The 19186-nt window shown below is 31.3% G+C and overlaps 1 protein-coding gene across 1 annotated transcript in view; it reads right to left on the bottom strand.

Annotated features, from left to right (window-relative positions):
• The window catches only part of LOC111004005 (furin-like protease 2), a 32629-nt gene extending 20209 nt beyond the window's left edge, over nucleotides 1-12420 (bottom strand). The window contains exon 1 of the mRNA XM_045628414.1: nucleotides 12187-12420. Coding sequence (XP_045484370.1) covers nucleotides 12187-12327 — 141 coding nt within the window. The 5' untranslated portion in view covers nucleotides 12328-12420. The remainder of the gene's footprint in view (nucleotides 1-12186) is intronic.
• Nucleotides 12421-19186: the final 6766 nt, after the last annotated feature.

The following is a 19186-nucleotide window of genomic DNA, read 5'->3' as shown; positions in this document are numbered from 1 at the left end:
AAAAACATGAAAAAATAATACTTATATGCCTAAATCTTTTAACTAACAATATAGCAAGCAACTCTTGTGAACTCTGCCAATGTACAAACAAATAGGTCTACCTCAATAGAAATTTCGTTAATTATTTATATAGTTTATGCGCAATAAGCAATAAACACGTACTGCTGACGTTATATATGTATCAACTTATTTTAATTTAATACAATACAACGTTTATAAATTGAGTTATAAAAACATCCTGTATTACTGAATGAACTTTAAAATTGGATCAAAGTTGGGTTTTTATCAAATTAAGGAATTTTTATGCAATATTCTGTCCCTCTAAGCTCCTTTACTTAGAGGCTTAGTTTAAGATACTTTACATTTTAATATATTCGCCGTGGACTTATAAGAATTCCTTTTATATTCCGTTCTAAAATGTGGATCTCCAGGAAAATAACTTTGAAAACTTGTTGTGTAGATTTTTATTGAATCTACGCGAACGTATTTGATGACGAACAAACATTTCAAACGCCATGTTTGTATGGAAACTGAGTGCAATGATAAGATTATAAAAATAATAATTGGTAATTTTTCGGCTTAATGCTATGAATTAAATTCGCTAAATCTATAGGAGTTTTCTAGTTTTTTGTAGTTTTTTATAAAAACTACTTTTTTTATTCACGATAACACGCACATACACATATATTATTAATTCCTAAAAATTTGTTTACATTGTTTCTATACCATTCCATTGTTCCATTAAAATACATACTAAAAAAAGCTATAAATTTAAATACAGTATATTGGACTATAAAATGCTACATATGTACATGTATCTAGTGGCTTTTCAACTCGTTATTAGCTTTCCTCTCAGGTCCTAGTGTCTTCAACGCGCGACTCTCTACTTAAGCTACTAGAATCTTATATATGCTTAATTACATTTGCTACTACTAGAAGTAGTAGTAAGTAGTATACCTGAGGCCTTACTTAATATAATGGTATAGCATCACTGGGTAATAACATTTGTTACCTTTAGGAAAGTGAGGATTTTTTTGTATGTTTCGTCATCATCAGCATCATTAATGGCTTCAGCATGTGACTCTCATCCCTGAGGTCGTAGGTTCGATCCCCGGCTGTTCCAATGCACTTTCTATGTTCGCATTTAACATTCACTCGAACGGTGAAGGAAAGCATCGCGACATGTCTTAGACCCAAAAAGTCGACTGTAAGGATTACCTACTTGCGTATTAGATTGAAACATTAACATGAAACAGATCAGAAAACTGAGGCTTAGACCTAAAGAGGTTGTACCGATACTGGGTATGTGTTTCGTCAGTATTTTTCTTTTTGTTCAATGATTGGACTTGTTGTTACATTTCTGTACCTGGTTCTGATGAGCCTTGCATCCCTGTTTCCTAGTTATTAGTCTACATTGCACGGGTAAGTGTGGCATATAAAGAAATTAGAAAGAAAAATATATTTGTGCACAACCGGAGCTAAGAATTGTACCAGGTACGTACCGTTGTCACGAAAATTTCATTTAACAAACATTTTTGTATTAAATTTTCTCTATGCAGACTAAATGTAATAAGTTTTGTAAGTTCACCTGTTACCATACAGGCTTTTAAGTCTGTAAATGTGTCATATTCGCTAACACAAAACCATTGTCTGTTATAAAATACATATTAGAATTATGTATAGTATCAGAGAAAGTCAATTTAGCAATTCCATTTTGTAAATGCCATAGATAGAAGTCATGTTTTCAATATCGTATAGTTTTCACAGATATTTAATCGGGTTTTATTTAATTGATGTTGATGAGGGATTGATTTTAAATTTGGTTCGCATCTTTTCTCTGATAAGAATATAATTTCATACATTCGGTATTATTGTAAATCCCAGATGGTTGTAGCGACACAACGCTGATTACATATTTTGTGACTAATTCCTTATATTGGGTATCAAAAGGGGCTTGATTGGGAGAAAAGAGTTCTTTATGACTATAAAATGAAAATGCAATATGGCCGCCAACAAAATAGCAGGATTATTTTTCCTTTCACTTTCCCTTCAAAATTTTCAGGAAAAACACCTTATAGTAATAAGGCAAGGCAGGCGAGGAGATTTATGTAAAAAAACTAAAAAAGAGAAAATAAAAATAGAAAAAAGAAGTTTGAATAAGAAACGGTTTTTACGAACGCCTTGACGAATTATAAAAAAAAAACAAATCTTCTGCTACGACACGAGGAACTTAAAAAATAAGACACGCAATCTTTCGAAAATTTTATATCTAGAATGATTGAAGGGGACGTTTAAGGAACATAATAAGCAGTTTACAATTACCCGTGCCACGCGGGGCGCTAATATAAAACAAATTCACTTCCTCTCATATTATGTACTTAAAATCTTTTAACTGTCCTATTTCCATACGAACATCGCATAAATAATTTATTCATCTAGTTACAAAAACCTTGATAAGGTTTGGAACTGTTGTGACGTCATTTGAAAGAATTCCATTTAGAAATAAATGTCGAATTCTCAATACAGGCTTCTCGGAAGGCTTTTCGTGACAGGACAAAATTAAGTTTCACAGCAATGCTAAGTAACGACCAATTTTAGAGATTATAGGCAATTACAGTTGTGCCACATTTGTGAGTAATCGCTATAGGCGGGGTTTTTATACCAATGTCAAAATAACGTCTAATTACGTTAGTGAAAATTGTTTAAGCGAATTTATTGGCTCATTCATATACATGAGGTCTCATTAACCTTTAATAGGTCAGAGAAATACTGCATCTGTTTCATTAACTTTTTAGGAATTTCCATGCCCAAAACTTGACGATTTTTGGATCTAAGACTTTATAAGCAGCAAGGTTGATGTGCGTGTTGACTCGATGTCGACTATCGAAGACATTAAAATATACTTGTAAAGAAAGCTCAATAAAATAATAATTGCAAACCACCACATGGAACCAGCTTCCTAAACAGAGCTTACAAATTCTTAAAAGGCCTCCAAGGCACTTGCGAACCTTCTGGCAGTTGGCAGTTAGTTACCATTGGGCACAAAGAAAATTCCATTGGTGCAATTCCACAGACATGATTCAACGCAAGACCTTAGACATTAGAATCACTACTAGCCCAACAGTTATAAATAATTTCTATCTATCTAAAATGTTGTTAGATAACAAAAGATAACTTTGTCGTACAAATAAAGTACTCATTGTCTTGATTACGTATGTTTTATCAATCAAAAGATAATAAATATAAAAATGTATTAAAACATTTCGTTAAAAAATATTCTTCCCAATACCTCATTTATCACACATACTAAAAACCTTCACTATTTCTCATTCAACTGAAAAATCCCAACCGTACACCAGCGCACAATTAATCACGTTATAACGATCCGAACGTAGAAATTCAAACCGCACCTATATTTGGAGCGAACAAGAAACATCATTAAAACAGGCATAGACAATAATTTTATTTGCAAACGTCAGGTCAACAGCTTTATGGCAAATGACTCGCATTTAACTGGACATAAAGTGCGCTACAATTCTTCATTTTACTTTTTATTTTCCACTAGCAAATCCTGAATTAATAATTTATTAATATAATTGAGGACTTGGATTTGGAAATGCTGTAAAAGCCCTAATGCTCATGTACCAGTATATGACACTCCATGTATTTTTATATCTTTATTCACACTGTTTACATACTGTATACCTTGTAACGATAGTATAAATAAATAAATTCTGCGTTTACTACACAAGACAGAAATGCCATCTAAAGTTCTTGTATGTAACTACTTAACGAATTCATCAACCAATAACATGTATTTTTTCTCTATCTCCCTTAATCTCTCTTGCAATCTTTTTTCGACAAGAACGCTGAACCTGAAGCATATATTATTAATTGCGTAAAAAAATACTCTAATGCACCTAAAGTAGTTTCACTTCAAAAGAACCTATTGCAAATATCCTCAAATAGGTCAAATTTCTTCTATTCGCATTTTTAGAAACCGGTAAACTTATTTTGACACATGCGACGCCGGCAGATAACGAAATTTAAGATTTTTGTTTAATTAATGATACTTAAATAGATAATCAGGTGAACATGCTCAGTCACGCAAACACTTCATAAGAAATAATATCTTTATTCAGACTAAAGAAGGTATGCGGCTTCACTTGCGTGTGACGTCCAGACGAAACCCTTCTATCACTAAACGTATAACCCTTACAGCAACAAGCGCTCTTCTGGGACCAAGAGGCAATGTTTTATTTTAACTGCACTTTTCTATACTTTTCATATTGTATAGCGCTGTGTTGGAGGTCACAATTACTAATTTTATGTAGAGTACGTATACTTAATAGTAGTATAGTTACGACTTTTGTACTACAATATTGTAATATATACTTATTGTCAATAAATCAGTACTTATTTATTACAACAGATAATTAAAAATATATTAAATAAATTCAGTAAATGTTACATTACTTTGATAGTTACAGATACACTCATTCAACTCTGAATTAATCAACCTTAATATGCATTTCAAAGAATCCAATTAATTGTGATAAATAATAACTAAAATGGTTTATATAGTGAAATAACGTGAAAATAATAATTAACATTATAATTATATAAAACAGTCTGAATTAGTCGAATCGTTGATTACGTAGTATGCCTGTAATGATGCTTTCTCCTGTCTATAGTAATACTGTCTTGGAATTTTAATTGAAATAATCTCGTAAAGATAAACACGTCTTGACATTTGTTTTAATGTTTACAGGCAAAGTACGTCGTTGTAGGGCGACGCCATCTTGTCTAGAGAAGCGATTTGGCGGAATGTTTAAATTATACATTTGTAAGACAATAAGGATTATAATAACAATTTCCATAGATTCTATAGTCACTAATAAAATATGTAAAATATTTGCATTTTTGGCATTAAATTTTAAAAATCAAAAACACGTCATCTTAAGACGTCATTTAAATTTGTCTTAATTCATTCAATTAGAATATAAATCTAACGCATAAACCATATTATGTATATATGTTTATACGGAACACAATATAATTTCAAAACATGAACAATATGTATGAAATAGTATAGGTAAAACAAAATGTATAATTTTCTGGAACGTACATTAACGATGTCGTATTCACAAAAACCATTAAATTAAATCAAGTTGAGCGGCTCTTATTAGTTAAATTTATATAATTATTTCCGTTTGTAATAATAATGACGTGGAATACAGTTTGCATTAATGATTTTCTTTCATGACCACAAAATGTGTATGACAAAGGTTAAACTTTATATTTTTTTATTAATGTAACTTTTTTTCAAATTTAATGAAAGCGTTAAATTGTTGATGAATGAGTAAAAGTTTTATAAATTCCACATTTCAAATGATAAAAATAATATGTACTATATTCAACAATTTGCTTTATAATGAAAAGTAAGAATTTTAACTCAAAATCGTTTGGTCGTGTAAATCGTGCATTTACCATGTAGAGTGTTCAGAGGAGTTGTTCGGAGAGATACTTGCAGCTGAGTTTCATCATTGGACGTCGAGACAGAATACGAAATTCCACCCGTATCACCTCGACGTCCGCCGTTCCTCAACTGCGCGTTTTTCTAGGCATTTTTTGCCGCGCACGACCACTTTGTGGATCCAGCTGCCCACTGAAGTATTTCCGAACCAATTATTAAAAGGCCGGCAACGTACTCGCGAGCCCTCTGGCATTGAGAGTGTCCATGGGCGGCGGTATCACTTAACAACAGTCTCCTGCCGGTTTGCCCCCTGTTCTATAAAAAAAAATCAAGGATTATAGGCAAGTATGCAGTTTACCCAAATGAAGCATGACTGTCCAAAAAATCTAAAACATTAAAAATCAAACCGATACTTTCCAAAGGAAATCTATAAGATCAATTCGCCAATTGAATAAACAAGAATATCTCGAGATGTTGTTAAAGGCAACTCACTGAACGAGCAATCGCTTTCTTTGTAAACATTTTGATTTATGCTAGTAAGTGGTATTAAGGGCACTCGATATTATTTTTATATCCCCGATCCCACTTCTCCCTAGGAAATTATCGATGTAATGATAGAAATGGTAAGTGAAAATGTTATTATGACCTATATTTACACTAAAGCACTGAGCAAATTTGTCTTTTTCGACTAAAACAGACCGAGGTATAGAAATCCGTTTCAAACTAACCTTGCCCAATAGAGCCAGTAATCGAACAAGTATGCGTTTCGAATCAAGATCCCGTATTCATTTAGGTAACACGATGATTTTAAATTTCACAAATCAAGTGCATAGAACGTTTGAGCAATAAACTCTCTGCCACTCTTTTTAATATAAATAAATCAGTGGCGCTACAACCTCTTTAGGTTTTGGCCTCAGAATTCTGAATTTGTTAATGACCATTTTTTAAATCTAATCTTATCAGGTGATCAGCCTCCAGTGCCTGACTCACGTCGTCGACCTTTTGGGTCTTAGACATGTCTGTTTCCTCACGATGTTTTCCTTCACCTTTCGAGCAAATTTTAAATGCGCACATAGAAAGAAAGTCCATTGGTGCACAGCCGGATCGAACCTAGGCCAACACTGCTCTACTCTTTTAATCGCCTTAATTAATAATAATAAAATAAATTAAAAACAAAGATTTTTCCAATAGTTATAGCTTTACTTGAAGTAAATTAATGTTGTTATTGGATTGAATCAGCAAGATAATCTCAACTTTAAATTAAGTTAACTGTGGACCACATCGATCGGCCGGGAATATAATTACTAAGTCGTATCTATTACCCTATAGTGCGCCTAGCACAAATAACCGTAACGTTTCGATAATATTGATGTTTTATATATATGTATCTTTGATATATAACATTAGAAAAATTCAAATACAATTTAAACAAATAACATTAACATTTAAAGGTTAGTTATTATATTAGAATTATCTACAATTATATTTGTCTTATAAGTATTTTATAAGTAGATGACCGGATTTTTTTTAAATATTGTTTTTGGAAAGTATATTTAAGTACGAATTACATACTAATAAAATGATTAAATATGAATAATATTTTTCGATCTAACCGACAGAATAATAAAAAAATATAAACTATTTATTTAAAGTAAAATCATCAGTGTACGAATAAAATGACATTTTCTAGAAATGATTCCTAGCTAGATCAATTTATCGCCCCCGAAACCCCCCCTGTACAAAATTTCATGAAAGTCATTGGAGCAGATTCCGAGACTTTAATTATATAAATATATTATTTTAATACTAAAAATAATTTAAAAAAAGTTTTAAACATGATGCATGTAGCCACAATACAGAGACTCCCTTGTGTGTCATGTCCATTGTCTGTCATGAATAAAGTTTTTTTTCGTTTTATATATATATTTAAATACTATTGATTTACAATCCTATTAAAATAAACTTAAGGAAATAGGCGTTCCACTCGGCTAGCAAGAACAATAGTAGATGGACAAACATGATAAGAAGGTGTAATGGGCCACCAGGGAAAGAGAGGTGGGCTGCACGATGACGAGATTAAGATTGGGAGCAAAATGTTCAAGATAGAGAGATAGGAAGCCAGTTGGAGGCGGGCGATAATCTTTAAGAAGTCTTTAAAAAATAAATTAAATATAAATTTATTTTGGTATGAAAGGAAAAGGCATCAAAGGCTAATAAATGAATAATAATTATTATTAATTACTGTATCTGATTTAAATAAGTCATAATGCATACTGGAGTGGTTACGAGCTTTATTAATCGTATATATCAATCATTTTTATTTATCCGCAAGTAGGTTTTATAGCAAACAAAATTATCATATACAAATCTAATTTCTTCTTGATGTTTTACTAAAAAACAAGTTTTAAAAATGTTCGATTGCAAGACTTCAGGTACGAGAAATGTTCGCTTAACCAAAGCTAAAGCAATGAACCACTTCATGAAAATGTTAATACATCAGAATATAGATCAACATTGATTTAGTGATATTTCTCTGTTCTCTGACTTTCGATACCTAAACTAAAATTTATTAAATATGATTGTTTAATCACGTGGACCGCTTTATGCTGGGGACATTCTTGGTTTACCTAAAAAAATATTTCGTGATATTAGAGTTTCATACAAAACAAAGTATTTAAAATGGCCTATTAGATTACTTTTCTTCGTGGTGGTATTGTTATTCGGAGCTGACGTAATGCCAAAAATATTCACATACAAAATGTTTATGAACGAAATTCCTTATAAATTTCGTACCGATTGACATTTTCACGACACCTCGAGAATGAAGCAATACAACACGAATCTGGCCAAACTCATAGCTCAGTAAGTCACACCATACGTGAATAATGTTTAAGGTGATCCCGGATTCGATTTTTAAAGAAAATATATTTATTAATTTTATTTATTAACACATACATTACAGTATAAAAATTTAACATTTTATTCAACAAGTTATATGAAAAGGAGAACAACTGGCGGCCTTATCGCTTTCGAGCGATCTCTTCCAGGCAACCACTATATAATTATTTTATAATTACCGCCTTTTTTAATGGGAGGCAACTATTGAAACCAGCATAAGTTTGCATGTTTTTATATATATATAGAAGCTTAGGCAACATGTAAATTTTGGTCAATCAAGCTTTCTTAGTTTTATAAGCGTGGCGATTTCCTATATCGTCGCAAATCCTCCCCGATAGTATAGCCAGACGGCATTACATTCCATTATTCGTTACATAGCTATTAAAACTTCAGTATTTCGCTTATATACTGTTGTACATGAGTGGAATATAGAGTAAAAATAAAATCTATTAACAGAACCGTACATGTATAAACTATGCATATATGCACAATGTTCATCTAGGTCATTAAGGATCAAACTTCAATACGAAAGATAATTTATCCACTCTAGATAAACTCATAGTAGTTTCAAAGTGATTCACACTCAAATATTCATCTCTTAGAAGGGGGTCGGTCAAACTACAAAATAAACTTTAAATCGCGTGAAACCACAACCAAGAAGAAAATTATTCGAAGTTTCCTTTCGAAAATAGAGTTAGTTATTGTGATTTTTGGTGCCCCATAAGTTTTTGCCTCTTATAGTAATTGTAGGTAGTTTGGGATAAATCACATGTTTTATTACTAAATCAAAAGAAAAACTTAGTACAAAAAAAGATACTTATAACTTAAAATGAGGTTAGTACTGTCTTTTATTAACATAGATTTTACACATTTAAAGAAAACAGTTTTTTAAAATGAGGTTTTCCGTTTTAACAAATTTTTTATAACAAATTTAAACAAGAAGATATACATCACATACAAAGCTTTCAGTTATACATGTCGTAATATCAAACTCCATTTGTTTTAACGCTAGATTTTAATCTCATTTTCGAAGATACATAATACCTAATACGTTAATAGTTGTTAATATAATTAAGTGCTATTAATATTGTTCGTTCAATGTACATGAACGTACCATTACGTATATGTACACACATATACGTAATGGTGTACGTCCGTTTTCTATGCTATGAGTTAAAGATTTTTCTAGCAATATCTTATTTGACAGCGCTGCTTTTAAAAATATTACGACGTGTATCATTTGTAACTTCTTTATTTTCTTTAATAAGGAAATCGAACTATGGCTACGTTTGTTAATTACTAGTATATCGGGCACAAAAAGTTCGTCCTAAAAAAATCGATCTTTTTGTGCATATGGGATAGTAGTTGTAATTAACAACAATTGTTAGGAGTTTGTAGGCATAGCTCATGTACGTAAAATATTTCTAAATACATTTTTGGCCTAAAAACTTCATTTACCAGTCACAATATGGTGTTTAATCATATTTTTTTATTTAAAAGTACAATTGTATACGTAATTATTATAAGAAAAATTAAGTCTTTGATAAATTTATAGATTAATCCCTTTAGTAAAGTTTCGTAAATTCTAAGATTGAGTTTGAAATGTTTAGCAAAACCGATGCGGAGAGCCGCCTAATCGTATTATAACTTGGACTTATCTGCTTAAAAATCTTTAGTACATTTGTCAAAGGGCTTTATACAAAGATGAAATAAATATTACATAATATTTTGCCATTAAATACATAAAACTATATATTTGTACTGAATAATTCGTATCGGTGTTTTGAAAATAGAGTTATATTGCAGACATATTTGCTTAATTTATACTGTTTTCCAGAGTTGGAACTTATAGGTACACCGTAATTATGAAAGAAATATTATTTTCCCTAAACACACAAACACAGGTTTTTTCCCAAATAAACAGTTCTGAAATTGGAAAACGCGATGTTCAATGACAAAAATTCCATATTTCCCTTTACTGATTTGTTTACATTTATTAGATGCATTAGACATTTCTTGTTATACTTGAATAAACATTTTGATCTCTATACATTTTCTGCTCATTAATAAGTTCCAAACAAAATGATGATACAAAATATTTTATTCAAATACCTCTCTCATTGTCAACAATGCTAATAATTTATGTCTTCATTTTCCCTTCAATTCAAGATTGTTTCTGCTATACATTAGGGAAGTTATTCAAAAGTCATATTCTGTGTTTTGTTTTCTTTTATCATACTTTGCAAAGTACACAGAATTGAACTTCTGAGTAATATTTTTCTTCACTTTTTCTTATCAAAAGTCAAATGGGAGAATAAAATAGCATTTACAGTTTATACAACCACCGTATATTTTATACAAACCTAGTTCATATATAATATTATACTATAATAAATTTAACTTTTAAATTGTGATTTTCTTATAAGTAACGTAGGCATATATAATGTAGCCATATCTGACTAGCTGTTCTATCTTTGGTTGAGAATTTTACTTATAAGGCTCACACTTAAGTCTCTAAAGTTAGATGAGAGGTATATGGGACCGTTTAGAACTAGCGTTCTAGCACCCAAAGGAAGCTAAATATATATACGAGTATAAAAATATAAATTGTGTAAAATACAGTCACAAACAGTGTAACTAGTATTTATAAACGTCGTTATTCATTTCCATACGAGTAGATTGCACCAGCAAACTAGCTAAGGAACAAAATAAATGAAAACTAATTCGAAATCGAATCAAGCTTTGAAAGTTATCAAACTGTGTCTACGAGTGTGACGGGACTATTTTGACAGTGCTCGAGAGAATATTGTCTGTAGTTATTTTGAAGTACGGACTTTGAAATATTCACATTACCACTTCTTTGTTTAAAAATTGGATACAAAAGGAAAATACTATTTATATTCAGCAATCGACATGATTCTTCAAGTATTATTTACAATAAAATTGCCCAAAGTTTTTATGTTTAAGAGTCAACAAAATTTAAATTAAGTTTATCATATTTACAATAAAATTAAAATTTCATATGAACTAGTTTTCAAAAAGTTAAAGATTAATTAATTTTGCCAGATGCTTTATAAAGATCTATATTACCTCATTACGTGTTTTGTTAAAAAAATAGTATAAATAATCATAATGTTTATAAGGAACTTCCAAAAACGTGGTCAAATAATGCTTAAGGTAAATTAAGAGTCGATATAGTGCGAATTGATATGTGTCAAGTCAACGGTTTCACACACGAAATTCATAAGTTTAGGTATCTTCAGAATTGAGAAACAGAGCTACTTAGCGGCTCAGATCATCAAACAGGCACTGTGAGAAGTTTGATTAACTAAGGTTCAGCATTAACAGTTTGACGGGAATTGTATCTATACGTATCGAATTGTATCAAGACAAATATAAATACAAAAGGATGGATGGAAGTTCATTGGCTCCCCTGGCTTAGTTTGTTAACATCCTCAAAAGAAGACGTTTGACTTAAATATTCATATTCTACTTTCATATTAGTGCATTTTTTTAAATAGATGCCTTAAGAAGTAATGAGAATAATTAATTTTATATATTTTATCTTGGGCCGTGTTATTATCATAGTTTAAACAATTGGAGATACATAAAAATCGTTACTGCATATTTATAGATACCATTCGAAATTGATTGGAAGATATCATTATTTTTAATTTGGTGTGAGCTTTCCAATTATCCTATACTCACTGATTTTAAACTTTTACTTGATCTGTCATACGTCATAATATACAAAGAAAACACAATAAAAACTACTTTAATCTAGAGGATCGCGATATATTCTTAAAGTTTACCTGTCCGTGATTAATAAAACCATGCCGGTTCGCCAATTCATCTGCATTTCCACTAGGCACATGTATTGCGAACTGATCGTGATACAGTGGCTCACACAAGTTCAGAACTGCTAAAAGCACGACCACGAGAATCGGTGGCATAACTCACGTCGCGCATTGCACGCTACCGTTTACGTACTTTCATTATATCGCTTACGTAATATATGGCCGCACAAAATGCGTGCTTACAGGACAGCGTTCCTTCGGCAACTGATCTCGTTTGACTGAAGTTCTACCCTCTATGTGGTTTGCGCATGCGGTCTACTTAGCGCCCTTTCTTCATCTTGCTATCAAAATGTATTGTGTGCATAGCATTAATTGACAGGAATTCTTAATTGGATCAACGCCACGGTCCTATATTCGAGATCTTATTGTGTGACCTGCCAATCTACGGGTTAATATAGGCATATTTCAATTAGTCTATGAAAGATCCTATATTATTTTTTAGTCTACGCTGACGAAGTTGTATTCTACTCTACGTACTTTGTAGGACTGACCATAAACTACAGATTTTTGTATTATTTGTTAAAATACCTTTTTTGTTAATGTTTCTTTGTAAATGTCAACAAATTATAAGCAGTTACCATTTTTTTTACGGTTACAGTGTTGTTATCTAATAAGTCTTCTGTTTCTGTTCTTCTGTTGTCTACGTATATTATAATAAACAATTAATTATTAAGAGAAATACATAATTGTATTAGTGGATGTTGTAATGTTCTAAATGAGAAATAAATGTTTTTGATTCGGATGTTTAAACTTTATAAATTTAAACCTTTAGGTTGAATTTTATTTTAGCTATATATTGAATATAAGCTACGTGTGAATAATTCAAATGTGACTCAGTAGAAACTATGTACATAATTTAAACTAAACAGCACAAGTTCATAAGACAATTAATTGCTCGTGTATCTGATTTCACACAAATATTCGAGAAGTTTCTCAATTTACATCTTAATCGGGCGTAGGTCTGAAATTATTTTAATGGTACTTCATTATAATATTATTTATTATATTCCTATTAGGGATAAACTACTTAGCTACTCCTATATTATGTATAAAACCGATAGTTATGTACCGTAGTAAACTTGTCTATTCACATAATCATCTGTGTAAAATAATTACACCAGAACTATAGTCAAAATATTTTATATCAACACTAACTTGATATGTGGCTTAGAAAATCTTTTAAGTTAATTTAGTTCGAAGTTTCGTGTGCTTTTCACAAATTGTCGGCGATTAAAGATGTTACATTAAATTTGTACTAATCACGTAAACTGAAATATTATTAAAGTTTTTAGAAGTGACGAACATGTAGACCTTCTACGGCGTAGCATAGTTTCTTACGTCAAGATATAGGCGCTACGAAATAAATAAAGTTCTTTAAATATAAGTTCTTTTAAAATGTCACTCACGGTTGAGTGCTAATTAAATTAAATTGAGTAATACTACAGTATCTTAAGAAATTTCTCGCTTATGTAGCAAGATAAAATAAAAACCCAAGCCTTTTCATTTTAATAACATTCTTAAGAAATTGAAGCCCTAATTCGTTCGAGATTTCAGTCGCTTTCAACATCGTGTAACGTACGAGGCAATTTTTAACCACAAACTTAAGTTTTCAAGTGGAAAACTGGCAAGTATTCGAGCTATTCAATTCAAACTGGGCTGGATATTCAAATGCGTTATTTGTTTAAGCGAGAACTTCTCAACTTTAAGTACGGATGAGACTAAAGTTCTCTAGATGAGCTTCAGTATTCGAATACTAAAAGACCAGGGCTGAACTCAACGGGACCTATAATTCTAATTAATTGTTTGATTATTGCAATATTCGTCACCTTTATGCCTAAACTGTGATTAGTACGAGTAATAAATAGATATAACTATATTTTAACAGTTGTTCATTTAAAATTGTATGATGTCTCACTTGCTCTACAACTTTAGGGACTGGTGGTTAATGTAAATTTAGATCCTTTGTAATTTTGATAATGACCTTAATACATACTATATATATGATAATAATATATAATCAGTTAGCATATGCTAACATATTATTAATTCCCAAAAAAATGTTCATGAAGCTTTTTTTTCGAAATACTTAAACACTAATTAAGTGCCGTCCGCCACTCTCATCACTGATGTAGAAAAAATAGTAAAAACATGTATACTTCTTCAATCGCATTCATCATTTAAAAAAATTGTGTTAGTGGTGAAATGTGCACAGCTTCCACCCCTCTCCCTGTCTTCTCCATCCATCATCAGCACCCTGGATGCTGGATGATGGAGTGGGTAAGACCTGTAAGGGCCTAAACTTGATCAGTCCAGAGAGTAGGGTATCGGCCTCGAGTTCTGGTGCCTCCACTTTGTCAATCACAATTTACTTTTTTCAAAAGTAACGGAATCTTTTTCATGAATATTCCGGGCTTAAAAATAAGTTAGTCCGCCCCAAAAGTATGTTTAACAACATAGAGAAGTATGCAAAGATAACATGATGTCTGCCTATCGTCTACATGTTGCAGTTTTATTCGTCTGTCGACCTCCCTTTCAAAGACATTTCCTGAGTTTCAATGGGATATTTTCATAAAAAATGTTACATATTTTTTCATTCAGACAGTCTTGAGTTGAGCTTAATTCAGGGTTTTTTATTGTCGCATTAGAACCATATATAGCTTTAAGTATAACTGTAATGAGATAATATACAAGCTAAACTTTTGAAGTTTACTTTTATAAACAATGGACTTTTTAATACAAATAAACACATGTGACAGATGTTAATCTCTACTTATGTAATACATATAGTCAATAGCTATACATATTTAATAGAGAACATTATCAGCTTATTTTGAAATATAAATGACCTAATTTATTAATAAAGTTGTCATGATCACCCTACTTCCAACACACTCGCGAGCCCTCTGGCATTGAGAGTGTTCATGGGCGGCGTTATCACTTAACATCAGGTGAGCCTTCTGCCCGTTTGCCCGCTGTTCTATAAAAAAAACAGGTGTAGTATTTCAACACTAATAAAAACAGTTTTGTGTGTGTAAATAAAAAAATATAAGCAAATGACTAAATAACATCAACGTGATTCTTTTATGTCCATTTTGATTGTTTTACGTTGTTATTTGAATATCTGACGAGGAGGCTTAGTGGTGTAAGGCTGCAACTGTAATCGCGAGGTCGTACCATAGGTACGTACCCATGGTTCAAACCCTGGCTATGCATCCATGGATATTCTGTCTATGTATGTAATTGACAATCACTCGTACAAGCACAATATTGCAAGGAAATCAGCATGTATTAGACCCATTGTTTTGTTTACTTTTAGTATTGTTAGCTGTAAGGGTCACTTCTTCTCTCCAATAATAAACATTATTTTATACTTAAAATAACAAAAATATATAACAGTCTGATCTTCATTGGGATATAAAATATTGCAGTTATATTTATAGATTTAACATTTGTATGAGTATGTAAAATGTTCAGGGATTTAAAAGATTGCCTAACGAATGACGCAGATAGTTATCAATGGCTTATCTTAATCGATTTTAAATGCGACCTGGTATTGTAGTCGATGTTTGATCTAAACCAAATGAGAGTATTATGGAGGATCACAATGGAAAATCAACTTCATATTATAATGAATTGTGATAGATCCTTTCTCGTTTTCTAAGGAATCCTTGAAAGCCGAATAGACCTTTAGAAATGTATTGTGAGGTGCGCCATTCATTATAGTCTCAAGTCATATTCAGTTCTTGATACAGTCTTTTCAACGCTTAATGATCGCTTTCAGGAAAATTAAATTTTACTACTATAGGTTTAAGAAATGTTTATTCAACTGTTAATAGTTATACTTTATACTATTATTATATTAATACAGGAGGCTCACCCGAGGTTAAGTGATACAACACTCCCACGGACGTGTTTACCGCATCCCGCATAAGGCGATTGTTCCTTGGGGTTTTAGTGGGTATGCACAATGGCGAATCCCACATAACCCTTCTGCACCAAAGTCGCACCGCGGAAGGGTATGCGCAATGCATTTCCCCAAGTAAAAAAAATATTACGCTTTTTTCATATAGGTTTACCAAGTTTAAGTTGATAGATTTTTAGTAAAAAAAAAAACTTTTACTAGAAGGCTTAGTATTTATTTTTAGTTTATAGGCGTTGTATTATTGATGTAAAATAAAACAAATGAGTATAGGATATTTTATTTATTTATTTAATTTAATCTACTTTTTAAACAGATTCCGCGATAGCCTAAACAAGTCAGGGCTTAAATAGTGGTCGCTGTATGTCCGGGCTGCGCGATACAAAACTAAGTTTTTTGCATAGTTCGAGTTATTGTTATGTTATTTAAACAAAAAGGGAAGGAGAAGAGTTTGTGGTTAAAATCACCACATTTTGTTTCTATTACGGCATAATTGAACCTATATGAGGGCGTATATATAATATAATTATATATTCTATATTATAGGTTCAATTATATATAATTAAAGAAAACTTCCTCCTCAGAAATTTACAAAAAAATTAATAATAACATAAGAAAACAATGTATAAATCAAGAACATTCAATATTTGGTAATTACCGTCCGTGTATACCTATTTCCACTACCCTCAACCTAAAAAATCTGACATTTTCTTTACTTGAATTTGGAATTATCTTCTTTATAATCGAAATATTTAATGATACCAAAATCAGCCAGATACAGATCGTATAGCCAAAGAGATTTGATAAGAAGTTCATATATACTATATACGAAAAGACTTTTTCCCCAACCTTATATTATATTATAGCGTACAGGAAAACATGTATTCAGAATCAATAACATTAGCAACAGAAAAGGAACATAGTTTAATAAATAGTCTAATTTAAAGGTAATATATCTTACAAGTAATAGAAATTCTGAATTATAAAGAATTCAAACTTATTCTCTGAAATACTCATATCCAATAAATAATTCGAAATCCAAATCAAAGCCAAGTGTTTGAAGATTGAATGTGATATTCGATTAAATTCTTTATTCATATAGCAACTGTCTGAAGTTTCCCGAAGTGTAAAGGAATTTATGAATGCAACATAAAAAAATAATATTTCAAATATATATTTCAAGGGCTCGTGAATTATTCTCCTTAATATGCAAAGAAGATTCCTAAGGTTTGTTTTGCTTGAAATCATTTTACAAATTTCGTGTTTCAACAAAAATCTTCCGTGATTTTTGATTAATTAATTATGTTACGCAATAGTTATAATAATGTATACGTAGTTCAACAAAGTGAGAAATTCTAGCCTAGTAGTCTAGTTTCACCTTGCGATTCTCATTCTTTAGGTCATAGGTTCGAATACCACTTGTGTTTCTCTTAAAGTTTCAAATCAAATCACCTAATCACAGATTAGAAAATCTGTTGATCAGGCCTAAAACGTTGCGGTGCGGTGATTAGTTTAACATATAATATTCTTTAATTTGTCCAGATGAATTTGATTAACAAGTCAACTTATATATATATATATATATATATATTTAAGTTAAAAAATAATTATTTATTTATTCAATTAAATTTATATTAAATAATATTATAATTATATTAATATACAATTACAAACTAAAAATATATCTAATAACTAACCTTAAAATTTAATTATTAAAAAATATTATTAAAAGAAGTCCCTTTAGGCAAGGTTCCGAAGATACTAGCAGCGTTCCCTCTTTGAATAGCTAGACTAATTCTTTGTGCGAGGTAGCTGCCAGCTCTTCGTTCTCCTGTGATGTCGACTAACCTTTTTGATAATTCCCTAAAAAGCTTTAATGCGCTAGGACCCCACGGACCAAGGGTCTCATATAATTATTTCTAGTGCTTTTTATGTATAACTACCAATAGGGGGAGCAGAATTTCTGCATCTAATCAAATTATATTTTTCTCCATAAGTGAGCTGTTTTTCCTTTGCCATATTTATTGAGAGCAAAACCGCATCGGTGCACAGTGTAACAGATGATGCTGGAGAAAAATTGGAGAGACTGCGATCTAAATTGCTAACAGTGCCTCGCCTACAAACCTTCTCAAAGACGCACCATTTACACGTGTACCCTAAATACTATTGTGTGTGAGACAGATGTATTTAGTTGCACACTGGCTCAATTCACAAGAATTGCATTATTTATAATTAGTTATAAAATAGTTTAGGTTTTTACTTGTTATGTTTGAATAATGTTTTTAGCTTAGTTTTCTATTGTATTAGTGTTACTGTAAAAATAGGAAATAAGGAAAAAAAAAGATTTAAAATTGCAATAACCAGTTCAGTTAACAGTATGAAAAAAGAAATACGAAAATTAAAACCATGTAAACCGTATCGCACTGACAGTAAATTGGTTGCATTGAATGAGAAAGCGAACTCCTCTGACGAACGTTTGCATTCAAACGAAAAAACCAAGCAAGCCTTCAACAGTGAACTAGTTAATTGAATACTGTAGGAACCACGATTATTTCTGTTGCTTGTAACATTTATGTATCGTGACCTATTTTACAAATAAAAGGTATTTTTCAATAATTAGGTCATTGATTGTCTTAACTGCGATTTTAATATCATTCGCTTGAAGTTGTTTTGCATTACTATAATGCAGTATAAGTGGGCTTAAAAGTGCATTGGCCTGAGCTTTACATAGAAAATCACTTCTTTTTATAGAATTTGATTTGATTTTTCAATAATGCGGTAACAAAATACCACTTTCATAGTCCTGGTCAGTTCTGGCTACAGTTTCAGTTATTACCTCGTCATGTCCGCAAAATTTCTGTTCAGCGAGAATTCTCTTGAGGTCTGAGAACAGCAAAACGTCGGTTGAGGTCAATTCTGGAGAATACGGTAGATGAAGAAGAAATCGGAAGCTTAATTTATGGATAACGCCATCGTTTTCATTGATTTGTGACACTGTGTATTGTTTTGATTAAACAGCGCTTTCTTCTTCTCCAA

The sequence above is a fragment of the Pieris rapae genome, chromosome 5 (genome assembly GCF_905147795.1).
Source record: "Pieris rapae chromosome 5, ilPieRapa1.1, whole genome shotgun sequence".
Taxonomy (NCBI): Eukaryota; Metazoa; Arthropoda; class Insecta; order Lepidoptera; family Pieridae; genus Pieris; species Pieris rapae.
The sequence above is the reverse complement of the archived record's forward strand: the minus strand, read 5'-3'. Positions and strand labels throughout refer to the sequence as shown.